This window comes from Mandrillus leucophaeus, unplaced genomic scaffold (genome assembly GCF_000951045.1).
Source record: "Mandrillus leucophaeus isolate KB7577 unplaced genomic scaffold, Mleu.le_1.0 Scaffold254, whole genome shotgun sequence".
NCBI lineage: Eukaryota > Metazoa > Chordata > Mammalia > Primates > Cercopithecidae > Mandrillus > Mandrillus leucophaeus.
In genome coordinates this window covers 116718-132065 of record NW_012102632.1, presented here as the reverse complement: position 1 = coordinate 132065, position 15348 = coordinate 116718, and the positions used below count along the sequence as shown (strand labels likewise).

Here is a 15348-nt window from a genome sequence, read left to right as displayed (position 1 = left end):
TTGGACTTAGGAAGGGGAACATCACACACCGGGGCCTGTCACGGGGAGGGGGGAGGGGGGAGGGATTGCATTGGGAGTTATACCTGATGTAAATGACGAGTGCAGCACACCAACATGGCACGGGTGTACATATGTAACAAACCTGCATGTTATGCACATGTACCCTAGAACTTAAAGTATAATAATAATAATATAAAAAATCCACTGCAGGAGAGGCATCACTGTGACAGCCACAATGAATAGGTGAAGATGTATTGCAACCTGATGAAAGATAAAGAAAAACAACAACAAGGAGCAAAATAAAACTGAACCTTGAAAATGAAGAAAGAACAGGAAACTGTCTTGGGACCAAAAATTAGAGACCTACTACATTTAGTGAAGGGGCAGGTACACTGAGAGAGCCCTGCTTCTGAGACCCAGGGGCACAGGGCCTGCCTAAGACTGAAGCTGGACTGGGACAACAGAGAAACCACCACACACCCACCTTCTACTTCCCAAACACAAGATTCTGAGTTTCAAATATACAAAGTAGCAAAAACTTATAGTACTAACATAAAAAATGTAAAAATATGCATTTGTAGTTGGAGACTTCAACACTTTCTTTAAGTAATCTGTAGAACATAGACAGGTAATAAGTAAGAATATAAAGACCTGAACAACACTATCAACAATTTGTCCAAATTGACACTTCTGCCAACAATAACAGAATACACATTCTTTTCAAGTGCACAAGAAAGCTTCATCCAGATAAACTATATTTGGAGTCATAAAACAAACCTTAACAAATATAAAAGAATTGAAATCATGCAATGTTTTTTTTGATCATAACAATTAAATTAGACATCAATAATAGAAAAAAAAGTAGAAAAATCCCCAAATATTTGGAAATTAAACAGCAAATTACTAAATGTTTGTTTTTTCCTTAAGTATCATGAAACACTAAAAACACATGATAAAGATTGTGGTGTTTTAAAGGTATTGCTAGAATGTTGTCAATAAATATTCCAGAACAGATAATAAGTATTCCAGGTATATGAGCATAGGCATATTTATGGGGAAAAAATCAATTTTCTGCAATTAGCTAGAACTGACATTCATACTATTGTACGCTATTACATCCATCTCTCAGTGTCCAAATTCTTGCTTCCATTTTGAAAACCAAAGCTGGTTTGGTGAGGGAAAATGTTGTCTTCTGTTTATTCTCTTACAATGAAAATCTTTTTTCTCTTGTGTGGTAGCAAGAATTCTCCCTATATGATTGTGTGGAACTGTAGATCTTTAATAACATCTGTGATTTCTTTTAGCTAGTGAAAAATGGTGTTATACTTTTATACTTTAGTTTGCAAAGAAGAGAGATTCCCTCATGGTACCTCAAGAAAAAAAGACTCTGGTAAAGCTTCAGGTGAACTGAAAATGAAAAACTATCAGGTGCCTGGGAGCTTCAAGGAAGAGCTTTTCCCTTCATCTCCACAGTGAGCTACATGATTTCTCTCACAGCACCTTCACTTCCCTTCACTCATCTGCTCTGATTGCCACTTTGCTAACTGGCCGCCTCTGCCTAGTTATCATTTCTATTTCTTTACAGGTCTGTTTTGAATGTAACTTCAGCTTTCCATGGCTCTTCAGCACTACCTCCTGGCATCCTTTTCAATTCTCCCATTTCTATCTCACTCATTATTTTCAATTTTAGGTTTACAGGAATAAGAATGCTTGATCTAGCTCATCTTTTCCGTCAGTTTGTCTTCAAGGTCTCTGCTGGCCTGAAGGTCACCTACTCTTGAGTCAGGTGCCCTCTCTCATTCAAACATCAGTAACTTCATCATTTAGTCCAAAAGTTGGCCATTTTGGCAGAAATGGATAAACATTTTATCTCTTTGAAGAAGATATCCACATAATAAGTTTTCAAGGTTTGACCTTTCCTGTAAATACTGCATAGACTTTAGTTCTGATTTTAGTATGTTATCTTGTATAATAAATTTCTATCTTTTATAAATTAATTTTTGGTATTTAGAAATACATATTTTGAGGTGAAGTCACTTTTATGGTATTTCCTACCTTGTTATCGTCCTCATCTAGAAATAGAAAACACAAATAATCCTTAGTTGAAATATAAACATTTCAGTTTTAGTGAAGTGTACCATTACCAACTTGTAATGGTATTACAAGTCATCACTCTGTAGACACCAGAGTGAACGAAAATGCTCCACAGTCTAGGTAAACTGCAGGAAGTAGGCTTAAGGTTATTTAACTTCCAAACCCCAGATCTTTGCTCTGATGGTCACTTCAAATTCTACAATTTCAAACACCTTTGAAGGCATTCAGTTAAGGCCTCTGGCCTCTAGATGGCCCTCTATCTTTTGGGAATGCCTTAAAGTCCATTTCATGAGGGAAAGTTGAAGCCAGAGATCTTTCTGGGATAGCACAACTTACCCTGTATCTTTGCTCAAGGACTTCTTTCTGTAACTTCCTAGAGTATACCAGAATTAAAATTTTCTCTCCTTTGATGAGTCTCTCCAAAGCAAGGAGTAATGTCTGTGTTACTTTTGTCCACACATGAGGGCACTTGATTTTATTTCAAGCCCTGGATTTTAGACATACTTTAGCATTTTGTGAGTTGTACTTAAAATCCCAACCACTTCCTAGGAATACAACCATAATCTCCTAAACTCTGTCCTCACCTACAACACAGTCCTTTTGGCTTTCAAGAACTATCCACAATCAGGCTCAGATATGCTTTTCCTTTGTTATGTAATCAGATGAATTTGAAAGTGGAAAATTATATCTATTAAAGTGAGGAGATGGGTAGAGGAAGGTGAAAATGAAGAAAAAAGAACAAATCTGAAAGGAATCAGAGAAACTGTATTCTGATACTATTGTTTAGATTTCCAAAGGAAATGGAAAGATGTTTGGCAATGAGAGAAATCAGTTATGATTTTTAGAAGATGGTTGTTTTCTTCAGCGTTTAAAAATGTTTTTACTTTGTTTTAATTTTCAAGATGATTATAGAGCTTATGACCTTCATAAAAGTGAACTTTATAAGCCAGAACAAACTTATCAACCCCCTACTGTGAAATTTGGAAATTCAACTACATTTCAGGATGACTTTGTTCCTCAGGAGATAAAGCCTAGGCAAATCTTTAAACCCTCCTCTGTGGTCAAACGTTCTACAGCCCCTTTTAATGGCATTACAAGTCATTGCCTTGATTATATACCTCATCAGCTTGAACTCAAGTTTGAAAGGCCAAAAGAAGTTTGCAAACCAACTGACCAATGCTTTGAGGATCTCACAGCTCACCGGTATGACTTTCAGGGTCTTATTGGTGAAACGGCAAAAATCTGCAGACCTGTACACACCAGAGTGACCCAGAATGCTCGGTTTGAAGGAAGCACTGAATTCCGTGAATGTTTTCAACCATGGGAAATCCCACCATCTGAGGTCAAGAAAGTACCAGAGTATGTGCCTCCTACAGGTAACATCTATTAAACAGCACAAGCCATCTTGACTATGTTCCATATCAGGCCAACCATGTAGTTCCCATCAGGCCAGTTTCTCATTAGAAGAAGTAACAATTTTCCTTTCGAAGGAAAAAGCACCATGAAGGAAGATTTTCCAGCATGGGAAAATTGTCATCAAGGACTTATTAAGAAGCAGCAGATTCCCAACCCATCTGGAAAATTTGATGGTTTGAGCACTTTCAGATCTCACTATGGGCCACACAAATTGATTCCAACAGAGAGTTGCAAATCTTTAAATATTGCTTTTAAGAGTTCTGTTCCATTTGATGATGTGACCATGTACTCTGTAGAGTACACACCAAAAAACAGGAAATTTGCCCAACAAGTTACTCGTCTCCTCCAGGTTACATTTTTGAAAATGCCAATTCCCAAGGTCATAAATTCTTTCACAAGATTTCTCCCACAGTGAAGGCCTTCTAATAACCAAAATATGCTTAAAAGGAAGCTACTAGCAAGTAATTGTTTTTCCAAGAGAAGACTCCATTTTTGGAGTGAAAAAAATTATGATATAATAAATCATTTTTTATATTTTTAAACAAGAAAATTGGAAAATGTATTATAAAAACTCAGAATCTTAAAACCATTTTGTATTGATACTTTAATCAAGATCGTTCTTTAATATGCATTTCAGAAGGTTCAATAATATACATTCCCATGTGAACTCTTTTAATATTTAACATATTGCTTAGTAGCTTGTCCCCAGTCTATTATCATTTGTAATTCTGTTTATAATTATGGCAATTTTATGGTTATTCACATACCAGTTGTTATTTATCAAGCACATCAGGATTATCTAGAACAACATTGAAAATGATACATGAATTCCTCTTCCAAGATAATAGGATTCATTTTACTCAGACTTCCGTGCATCTACATAGCATCTACCGAGTCAAGTTTTGGTTGGTGGTATACAGACTGCTGCACTGTTCCTCACCATGTTCAGGTTAGCAAGAGGCACTGTGGTGTGGCAAGGAAAGGCTCTGTGTGCTGGGAATCAAAGGACTTGAGTTCAAGTTCTAACTAATTATCATTATTTTTAGAGACAAGGTCTCACTGTCACCCATGCTGGAGTCCAGTGACGTGATCACTGCTTACTGCAGCCTCAGCCTCCTGAGCTCAAGTGATCCTCCTACCTCAGCCTCCCAAGTAGCTGGGACTACAAGGGTGTGCCACCACATCTGGCTATTTTTTAAAAAATATACTTTGTAGAGACAGGTTCTTGCTATATTGGCCAGGCTGTTCAATATATTATCCAGGCTGCTCTTGAATCCCGCCTTGGCTTCCCAAAGCACTGGTATTACAGGGATGAGCCTGAGTTTAAGTTCTAATAATATAGATTTCTATTTTTATTACCTTAGACAGTGACTCATATCTCTGAGCCTCAGTATCTTTATTTGTAAAATGATGTCTGTTCTCAAAAAGAGTTTGTTTTGAGCATCAGACTATATGGTACTTTTTAGTCCTTAAAGTACAAGTATAAGTGTAGAGGATTGTTAAAAAAAATCACTCAATCTCTTTTTGTACTTGTTTTCTCCTTTTCAAATGAGGAAAATCACTTACTCAATCCTCATTTTCTGGCCTGTAGCAAGGATTGTAAACTAACTTAATTTGCTTTGAGCTTCTGAGTAGTATGTGCTTCTGAGAGGAGTCTTGTCCTTTAAAACTTCATGAGCACCTGAGAAATTGTTAACAGAGAATGGAAAGCTTGGAATGGGATAAATACAGTGGTTTGAGTAAGAGTATTGCAGAAAGGAAAAAGTATTTGCTAGGGTAGTTTTAGGAAGTTTCAGGAAGACTGACAGCTCTGAAGAAATCTGTAGGGTAAATGTAGGTAATTTTGAACCTAATTGTCATGCCAAGTCACTGTTCAGAGGCAGAACCAGCCCCTGCAGGGGGCATAATCACCTGGTTCACCTCTTCCAGTGTGAAGATAAGTGCTAAGGAAAGGAATGATGCCAGGAAGTATAGTAGAAACACTCTGTTGCATTGAGAAATGCTAAAAATTTCCTAATGAATTAAACTCTTATTGGGTGGTTTCTTTTTTAAAAAAAAAATTAAATAATTGCATTATGGGAGAATATTATTTTTTTTAGCATAAAGTGAATTTTAGTCTTTTATGGCTTCAGAATTATTCCAAAACTACTTTATTGAAAATCATCAATATTTCATTATTTTAATTGTTCAAAAGTAATTTGTTCTTATTTACATTTATTAGCAAAAGTATGGTGTGTGAAACTTTATATTTCTATGCAACATTAATAAAATCAATAAAAGGAATAGATTTTCAAGAAATCATTTCTGTACCTAATTTTTTTCAAAGAGAGCATTTTAATAAAATCTTGTCTAGGTTAACCTGTACATAAGTAGATGTTCTTACTTTTAAAATACAAAACAATATTGTATAATCAGAATTAAAAATAAGGAAATACTACAGCATTCTGTCATCCTGGCCTATATTCCAATGCTGGATATTCAAATTCCTCTGTAATTTAATGGGGGTGGTCTCCTTTCCGGACGAAGGTCACCCTTAATAAGACATCTACTAGAGTTTCCGGAGGCAATTTGCCATGGGATAAAGATTGGAGATGAATAATGGTGTTTCTCCATAATCTAACACACAGTATAACAGGTGTGAAAATAGAGATTGAAACAGAGAACAATGCAAGACATTCAGCCTACGAGTTCAGGAAAGTCTTCCTTATGGAGAGGATAGACAGGGGAGCTGAATCTTCGAAGATAAGTAGGAAATTTCCAAGAAAAATGGGAAGGTGGGAACAGCATAAAACTAGGTACAGAGGGACTCTATCTCTGTGAAAGAGTTAAAGGAACTTCCAAGCTATGTTGCTGGAAAGCTAGCAATCCCTGATTCATTCTCCTGCTAGGCCACCTTGAAATACTATGCAGGAAGTCACACAAAAAACATTTTAACAGGGCTGTGTGGGCAGCAAGCCACCCAGGTGTGGAGGCAAGAGATTGAGGGCACGAGCTGTTCCAGTACAACAAATTATTATAAAAGAAGAATAGTTATACTAGATATAAACAGATGTGATTATGTATGAATATCATTAATCATTAGTTTGTGGCAATTACTCTTTACTCCAATATTATAATAATTCTTCCTCTACAACTATAACTTAGGAAAAGAGCCAGGCTTCAAGGGAGCCTGTGACTCTAGCCAAGTCTGATTCGGAGGAAAAGAAACAGGTATGAGAAAACGAGGCTGTGGAGGGATAGGGTTGCAGGCCTCATTACTGGGCCAAACAGGCAGAAGGTTGAGAGCCCTACAGCAGGGCTGAACAGGGACAGGGTTGAGATAATACAGGAGGGTTTTCATAAAGTTTAAATAAGCCAAGTACTTAGCACTGGCCTGTCCCATGGTGTCCCCGGGATACTCTGAGTGCCCAAGCTTACCACCAAGCTTGTTGACCGCAATCGTCAGGAATCTCTGGTCCAAATCCTCCGCTGATTCCGCACTCAGGGTGCAACTTCACACAGCAAGAGAGAGCCCCGCATTGGGTGCCGTATGTAGGGTCCAGCCCCACAGGGTCAGTGGGTTTTTCTCCCCATGTGAGGAGACGAGAGATTGTAGGAATAAAGACACAAGGCAAAGAGACAAAAGACAGCTGGGCCCGGGGGACCACTACCACCAAGACACGGAGACCGGTAGTGGCCCTGAATGCGTGGCTGTGCTGTTATTTATTGAATACAAGGCAAAAGGGGCAGGGTAAGGAGTGTGAATCATCTCCAATGATTGAAAAGGTCACGTGAGTCACGTGTCCACTGGAGAGGGGGCCCTTCCCTGCCTGGCAGCCAAGGCAGAGAGAAAGAGAGGAGAGAGAAAGAGACAGCTTACACCATTATTTCTGCATATCAGAGACTTTTAGTACTTTCACTAATTCACTACTGTTATCTAAAAGGCAGAGCCAGGTATACAGGATGGAACATGAAGGCAGACTAGGTGCATGACCACTGAAGAGAGAGATGGTTAGGACTCCGGATAATTGTGGGTGGGCATGACTGATGTCAGGCCCTCCACAAGAGGTGAAGGAGTAGAGTCTTCTTTGAACTCCTCCGGGAGACTCCCTTTCCTGGTCTGCTAAGTAGCAGGTGTTTTTCCTTGACACTGATGCTACCTCTAGACCATGGTCCACTTGGCAACAGGTGTCTTCCCAGATGCTGGCGTTACCGCTAGACCAAGGAGCCCTGTAGTGGCCTTGCCCGGGCATAACAGAAGGCTCATACTCTTGTCTTCTGGTCACTTCTCACTATGTACCCTCAGCTCCTGTCTCTGTATGGCCTGGTTTTTCCTAGGTTATAATTGTAGAGCAAGGATTATTATAATATTAGAGTAAAGAGTAATTGCTACAAACTGATGATTAATGATATTCATACATAGTCATATCTATTATCCATATCTAGTATAACTATTGTTATTTTATATATTTTATTATACTGGAACAGCTCATACCCTCGATCTCTTGCCTTGGCACCTGGGTGACTTGCCACCCACACTTTGTGGTTCAGGAGGCCTTGAGGGAAGGGCCCTGGCAGTGTGTACAGAGGCCTGGGATTGGTGTTGGAGTTGTTTAGCCAGCTGGAGTGCCCAGGAGCTGAGATGAGAGAGGCTGGGAGGGTCTCTGCTGCTGGCTGTGGGTGGAGGATCGGCTGAGCAGAGAGGGGAGGCTAGAGTTTCCTACAGTTGTAGGACTCTGTGTCCCCTCCCACCTCTCCTCGCCCCACCAAGGCTTCTCCAATGGGTCTCCCAGGCTGCGCCCCCTCCATCCTCCCATCCCATCTCTAGCCATGGGTGGGGCCTGTGCCTGGATGACCCTCCTGCCAAGGACATCATCGACTTCTCAGTGCCACCTGGCGTCCTCTATGATGTGAGCCACCAGTGCCGCCTCCAGTATGGGGCCTACTCTGCCTTCTGCGAGGACATGGATGTGAGTGGGGCCAGTGTGGGTGTGGGGGTGTGGGGACCCGGCAGGAGGGCTCGGGGACAGCTCTCACCAGCCCATGGATGCCAGCCTGAGAGTAACCTCACCTGGCCTGGGCTGCACCCCCGAGTGATACTGTGAGACGCCAAGTGACCTGTGGGAGAGGCCAGGGATGGGCGGCCACAGACCCAGCTCTGAATTCTGGGTCAACCATGGACAAAGTGTGACACTTTGGGCAAGTCCCTTAGCCTCTCTGGAGCTGGCTCATGAGAGGGAAAAGGAACCCCAGTGGGGAGGGTCTATTTATCCTGGAGAAGATTGCCTGAAGTGATCTTCTAACGGGAGTGTTTCCAGAGGAGGGGTTAGGCTGGGAGAGGTGGGGCCAGCTGGGGACCGCTCTGAGGAGTGCAGCCCCGAGTACCCCACACCACCACATGGTCCAGGGAGGAAGGTGGGAGCAGACACACAAGAAGGGACCTCTGGGGGTCTGTGGGCCCCTGCCATGTGGAGGGGTGCCCAGGGGACCCTTGGGGACAGGGAGGGGGCAGGGTGGGTGGCAGCACTGGGAGAGGGTGAGGGTATGGCCCATGCGCTCCTCCTCACAGAATGTCTGCCACACACTCTGGTGCTCTGTGGGGACCACCTGTCACTCCAAGCTGGATGCAGCCGTGGACGGCACCCAGTGTGGGGAGAATAAGGTAGGGGATGTCCCCAGTCCTGGCGGTGGGTGTGTGAGACGCCAGACCTGCTGTAACCAGGCCCTGGGGTCAGCCCCAGCTCACAGTCTTGCTTGTGCTCCTAGCAGAGCCCCGCACTCTCTGCAGCCCAAGGCCCCATCTGCAAAGCGGAGGCATTGGGGCCAGGGCTTGATTCCATGATTCCCCCAGGGGTCTTCAGCTGAGTCAGCACGTGGGCCGTTTTACTCCCTGCTCAGCTCCTCCCTGTGGTCTGGGTCACAGATGATTGTGATGATTGTAAAGGGGCCTCTCTCACCTTCCATCCTTCCCCTCTGTGCCTTTCTCAGCCTTCCCACCCACCTTGTTCTCACTAGGGTGAGGATTACTGATAGGCTGGGGGGTGGGGTGGCTCTACCTCCATCTGTCTTGGTAGTGGTGTCTCAATGAGGAGTGCATGTCTGTGGGCTTCTGGTCCAAGGCCATGGATGGTGGCTGATCTGGCTGGAGCGCCTGGTCCATCTGCTCCGGGAGCTGTGGCGTGGGCGTACAGAGCGCTGAGCGGCAGTGCAGGCAGCCTACGTGAGTGTGGGGCCCAGGGTGCCCTGGGCAATGGGACAGAGGGACCCAAGCAGTCAGCCGATTGCAGGAGCTTGGCTCTGTCCCAGCCCCTGGCTCTGAGAAATGTCCTCATAATGGTCAGTCCGAGTGTCCAGGCCACCTTGAGTCACTTTCAAGCAGTGTTCTGGGGACTGACAGGGTCCCCACTGCTGACCTCTTTTCAGAGAGGGGGACACTGAGGCCCAGAGACTGGAGAGACTCATCAGAGGCCACATGGCAAAGCAGCTGCTGGCTGGAAGGAGGCAGGAGAGGGCAGTGGGGAAGAGCATGGGTCCCAGACCTTAGATGGCTCCAGGTTCGAATCCCATCTTCATCCTTTCTCTGGGCCCCGTTTTCCCCATATATATAACAGCAGTGCCCATCCAGTAAAGTTGTAGTCAAGGGCAAATGCAGTTTTTGCAGGCCAGGCCCTCAGTCTTGCAGCTCGTCTGTAGGGGGCACTCAGCGGGAGGGGCTTGGTGGCCTCAGAGACACAACAAGAGTCTGAGATGAGACTGGGGGCAGCTGGGAGGATGGGCCAGCACTGAAGGGATGGCCTGAGGTGAATGACTTCACCTCTCTGGGCCTCTATTTCCCGTCTAAACGGGGTGGTGTGAAGATCTGCTGAGACACAGAGGCCAGTGATACCGTAGACCTGAGGCACTACCCGGCTAATCTTCACTTCAGGAGGCCACCCGGGGCAGACATGGGGTTCACAGCCAGCCCCACCCAGGGCACTATGCTTATCCAAGACTGGCCTGTGGCCCTCCCTGCCTCCTGACCTCCAGGTCTGAGCTGGGTGGGGGCCAGCAACCCTGGCCTAGATGCGGAGGGTTTCAGGAGCTGTGCTCGGTCAGACCTCCCACCTGGCTGGGGCCCTGGGCACTTCATTTAGGCCTGGGCTGGGGTACTGCCACCAGGAGGGAGGCTGAGGACTCAAGGGCTTGTTAGGATGCTGGTGTCATGGGCTAAAGACTCGGTGCAGTCCCTCTAGCCAGTGCCAGTCATGCCTGCAACTTGTCCCAGCTTTACAACAGCCCTCTGCAGAGGCAGCCCAAACCTCACTTTATACAGGAGGAAATTGAGGCCCAGAGGCTGGCCGAAGACTTGCCCATGGTCACATAGCAGGTTGGGGGCAGAGCTCAGGCTTCCTGCTGCCACCTCCCCACAGGTCCTTACAAACAGGGAGGGTGTGTCTGGGCCAGAGGGTGGGCAGCCCAAGGGAGGGAAGCATTGTGCACAAAGCTGGGCGGCAGGGATCTCGGGGTGTGGGTGCAGGAGGAAGCCGCTTGCTCTGGGCTGTGGCCAGGCAGTAGTATTCACCAGGCCCTGGGGCCCACCCCGCTCATCCCCACCGACCCAAATACAAAGGCAGATACTGTGTGGGTGAGCGGAAGCACTTCCACCTCTGCAAGCTGCAGGCCTGCCCCACTGGCCGCCCCTCCTTCTGCCACGTCCAGTGCAGCCACTTTGACGCTACACTCTACGAGGGCCAGCTGCACACATGGGTGCCCGTGGTCAATGACGGTGAGTGCTGCCTCCCATGGAGACACTGAGGCCCAGAGGGCTGGGGATGTGTGGGTCCAAGGTTACCCTGTGATGCAAGTAGGAGGCCCAGTCTCCACCCCAAGCCTGGGCCACTCCCACTGTCCCCTGGGGCTGCTGCTCACCCCTAGCTCCCCAGTCTGCGACCTTGCAGATAGCTACCAGCCCAGCCGGAGCCTCCAGCATGTTGGTGCTGCTTGGGAGCCTCAGCCTGCTATGGATGTGTGTCACAGAGGGGTCTTCCTGGTGGCCTCCACACTCCTGCCCCAGCTGTTGCTGATGGCTCTTCTACTTGGGCCTCCAGTGAACCCCTGCGAGCTGTACTGCTGGCCCGCAAATAAGTACTTTGCCAAGAAGTTGTGGGATGCCGTGGTCGATGGCACCCCCTGCTACCAGGTCCAGGCCAGCTGGGACCTCTGCATCAACAGCATCTGCAAGGTGTGCCTGGTTAGGAAGAGGCTCTCCCAGTACTGGCTGCCCCCAGCCCCACTGGCGGGCCCCAGGTTCTCTCCTGGGTCCCTCCTGGTCCTCTTCAGGCCACCCTCCCCATGTTCTACCATTGGGTTTCCAAGCCCCCACCCTCTATGATCTCTAAGGCAAAGCCCCTGCCACACCTCCTGGCACTGGGGACCCCTCCCAGTCAGGCCTCACTTCCCTGCATCTCCTTGGATGCCTGCACCAGCACCACCCCAGACAGGAAACTGGAGCCCAGGCAGTGACTTGACCTCTTGCTGGCTGGCTGACCCCAAGCAGTGGTTTGCTCCCTGATAGAAGGGGTTAAATGAGGTGACATAGGTGACTTGAAGGGCTCTGAGCCCCAAAGAGTAGCACTCAGTATTTGGTAACAATTTCTATTCTTATTTTTAATAACAATGATGGCCTCTCCTCTTCGCCCATGTCCCCAGCCACCTACTTGTCCCTGCTTCTTGCCCTCTAAGCCACTGGTGTATCAAGGCCTGGGCTCCGAGGAGGACCAGCAGGGAGGTGCCAACCCCCAATGCCTTCCCTGCATGCGCTGGTCAGGAGTGCATCAGATCCCCTGCCTGCCTGCAGCCTTTGCAGAACTCTTCCCTTCTCTTGTCTTATGTGATGCTCACGACATGCCTTTAAGGGAGGGGTGGATCTCCCTATCTCACATGTGAGGAAACTGAGGCTCAGGGAGGTAGAGAAGTTCACCTGAGTCAGAGGCACAGCTGGGATGGGGCAGGGCCAGAGAGAGGCCTCCTGACCCCCACTCCCAGCTTTCTCCTCCTGACCCTGGCTGGCCCCCGGGACTGGGACCACAGAGGGCTGACCACCAGCACCAGGGGCCTTTCCTCCTTGTGTGTTGCAGAACGTGGGCTGTGACTTCAAGATTGACTCCGGTGCTATGGAGGATCACTGTGGCGTGTGTCACGGCAATGACTCCACCTGCCACACCGTGAGCGGGACCTTTGAGGAGGCCGAGCGCCTGGGTATGGGGTGGAACCGCTGTTGGGGAGGGGTGTGCTCTTCACCTGGTGGCCCCTTCCCCATCTCCCCTGGGCCCCTGTCCTTCGTCTTGTGGTCCCTACCTAGACTAGAGATGGCTAAGCAGGGAAGCCTTGCTGGGGTAGAATTCTTGCAGGAGTCAGGGAACCCCTGGCCCACATGCAGAGAGCTGTCCCCACGGGGAATCCTCCTGTCCCAGACACCCCAGGCAGGGCCAGCTCGGCTTGCGTGTGGCCCCTGGGCCTTTCGAAGAATGGTAGTCTCCTCCTGAAGCTTCTGAGATGCCCAACTCCGTGCCCTCACCTCTGGTCTGTTTTGCACACGTTGCTCAAATACTGACTGTGTGCTAGGTGATGGGGACATGCAGGTGAAGTGCTCAGTCCTGCAAGGGGACAGAACCTTCTGGTGTGACCAGTGCAGTAGAGGTAGGCCCAGAGGGCCATGGGAGCACTGAGGAAGAAGGTCCTGGCCTGGGGAAGTCAGGGAAGGTTTCCTGTAGGAGGTGGAAGTTGAGTTGAATCATAAAACTCAGAAGAGATGGAAGTGGTCTTCCAAATGGAGGAAAGAGCCTGTACCAGAGCCTGGAGGCAAGAAGGGAAGGCAGGACCAGCTATAGGGCCTCGAGCCCCAGGCTGAGAAGCTTAGACTTCATCCCAGAGAGCAGCGCAGTGTGTTGGATAAAGCACTGGCCCTGGAGGCTGCTCATATCCCAGCAGGACGCTCATGCACGTCACTATCCCTGTCTGCCTCACTCTGATCATCTGTAAAATGGGGATAACAATAGTACCTAGGCTATAGGGCCGTTACCCATGAGCTTACAGATATGAAGTGCTGAGAGTAGTGCCTGGCATGTGACGGGTGTGACGGAAGTGAATGAATAAAAGCAGGCCGCATGGGGATGAGGAGGGTGTCCCAGGAGAAAGGCCTGGGCTCTTTGGGTTTTTCAGAAAGAGAATGCCAGCTGGCCTTTAGTGTAGGGGATGGATCCAGCCTTGTGATGAGACCAGCTTAGGTCCCCAAGTGAGGGGTGATGGGGCATGGCCACGGGGTCAGGATTTGTGGCACCTCTGCGAGGTTTTGGTGGTCTATGACAGATCTGAGCAATTTGGGGAGCTCAGACTTTAAAGCTAATGGCAAAATCTTTGGCATCAGCAGGTGGAGGCAAGTGGGGAGAGACGTGAGGGAAGCGGGTGGGGATAAGCAACCTTCTCACCCTGGGCACAACCTACCCACAACCCTTGGCTGACAGGGTATGTGGATGTGGGGCTGATCCCAGCCGGCGCACGCGAGATCCGCATCCAGGAGGTGGCCAAGGCTGCCAACTTCCTGGCACCGCAGAGCGAGGACCCAGAGAAGTACTTCTTCAGTGATGGCTGGACCATCCAGTGGGACAGGGACTACCAGGTGGCAGGGACCACCTTCACATACGCACTCAGGGGCAACCGGGAGAACCTCACGTCCCTGGGTCCCACCAACGAGCCTGTCTGGATCCAGGTGCCTGCCTCCCAAGGCCCAGGGTAGGGGAGCAGAGGCGCAGTCCCCAGGCCCAGCACCCCTTATGGCAGGTCTCGTCCTGGAAGAGTGAGCCCTGGGTCAGTCACAGAGCCTGGCTCTGAGCGAGGCCCTCCTGCTGCAGCCTCTACCTCAATTTTCTCATCTTTAAAATGGCCCAATGGTGTAGCTACAGTTCACAGAGGTGGCTGGGGTTGGCTCCTTTAGGACTGGGTGGATGGAGAAGACACCTCGTGCTCACGGGCTCCTGCCTGCCCACCCAGCTGCTGTTGCAGGAGAGCAACCCCGGGGTGCGCTACGAGTACACCATCCACAGGGAGGCAGGCGGCCATGGCGAGGTCCCACCACCCGAGTTCTCCTGGCACTATGGGCCCTGGACCAAGTGCACAGTCACCTGCGGCAGAGGTGAGAAGTGGGGCAGGCACAGCCCGGGCAGCAGGGGCTTCATCTCTGGACAGGGACGCTGGCTTCAGCTTCCAGCTCACTGCTGGGCCACCATGGGTTTGAAAGTTGGCTTCTCTGAGCCTCAGTTCCCCATCTGTGAGATGAGGCTGGCAACTGCCCTATGTCCCAGGCCCACTGGGAGGGTAAATGGATAAGGCAGGTGGGTGCTGGCTCGCGGCACGTGCTCAGTGTGCTCCAGCTCTTGGCGTTGTCCCTCCAGCGGACACAGCTCCCTCTCGATTGTGTCCTTGCTCAGCTCTGGCAGGTCTTGTGCTTGCATTTCTGCTGCATCCCGGAGACCAGCCCAGTGTCCCCTCACCACCCTGACTTATTTCCCTGAACTATTTGTAAAAAGCAGGGCAATTTCATTAACTCCGACTCTTCCTCCCCATATTTATCTATCTCCCCCCATGCTCCTCAGTCCCTGCTCTCTCTTTGTCTCCCCCTCACTGCTCCTCGGCTTCCCCTCTACCCCTCCATCTCCTCCCATACTTCTCAGTCTCCCCCCATGCTCCTCAGTCTCCCCTCTCTGTCTCTTTGTCTCCTCCTCACTGCTCCTTGTTCTCCCCCTCTGCCCCTCTGTCTTGTCCCATACTCCTCAGTCTCCCCCCATGCCTCTCAGTCTCCCCCCTTACCCCTCGGCCTCCCCC

General features: G+C 48.4%; 2 protein-coding genes across 2 annotated transcripts in view; both read left to right on the top strand.

The window, feature by feature from the left end:
- Positions 1 to 3936, top strand: part of SAXO2 (stabilizer of axonemal microtubules 2) — a 32518-nt gene extending 28582 nt beyond the window's left edge. Inside the window, 4 exon segments of the mRNA XM_011983677.1 lie at positions 2997 to 3473; positions 3476 to 3555; positions 3557 to 3818; positions 3821 to 3936. Coding sequence (XP_011839067.1) covers positions 2997 to 3473; positions 3476 to 3555; positions 3557 to 3818; positions 3821 to 3936 — 935 coding nt within the window.
- A 397-nt stretch (positions 3937 to 4333) lies between these two features.
- LOC105542264 (A disintegrin and metalloproteinase with thrombospondin motifs 7-like) overlaps positions 4334 to 15348 on the top strand; it is a 28411-nt gene continuing 17396 nt past the window's right edge. The window contains 9 exon segments of the mRNA XM_011983728.1: positions 4334 to 4459; positions 8283 to 8459; positions 9059 to 9151; positions 9564 to 9709; positions 11085 to 11254; positions 11577 to 11710; positions 12606 to 12726; positions 13992 to 14236; positions 14518 to 14659. Of these exon segments, the coding sequence (XP_011839118.1) occupies positions 4334 to 4459; positions 8283 to 8459; positions 9059 to 9151; positions 9564 to 9709; positions 11085 to 11254; positions 11577 to 11710; positions 12606 to 12726; positions 13992 to 14236; positions 14518 to 14659 (1354 nt within the window).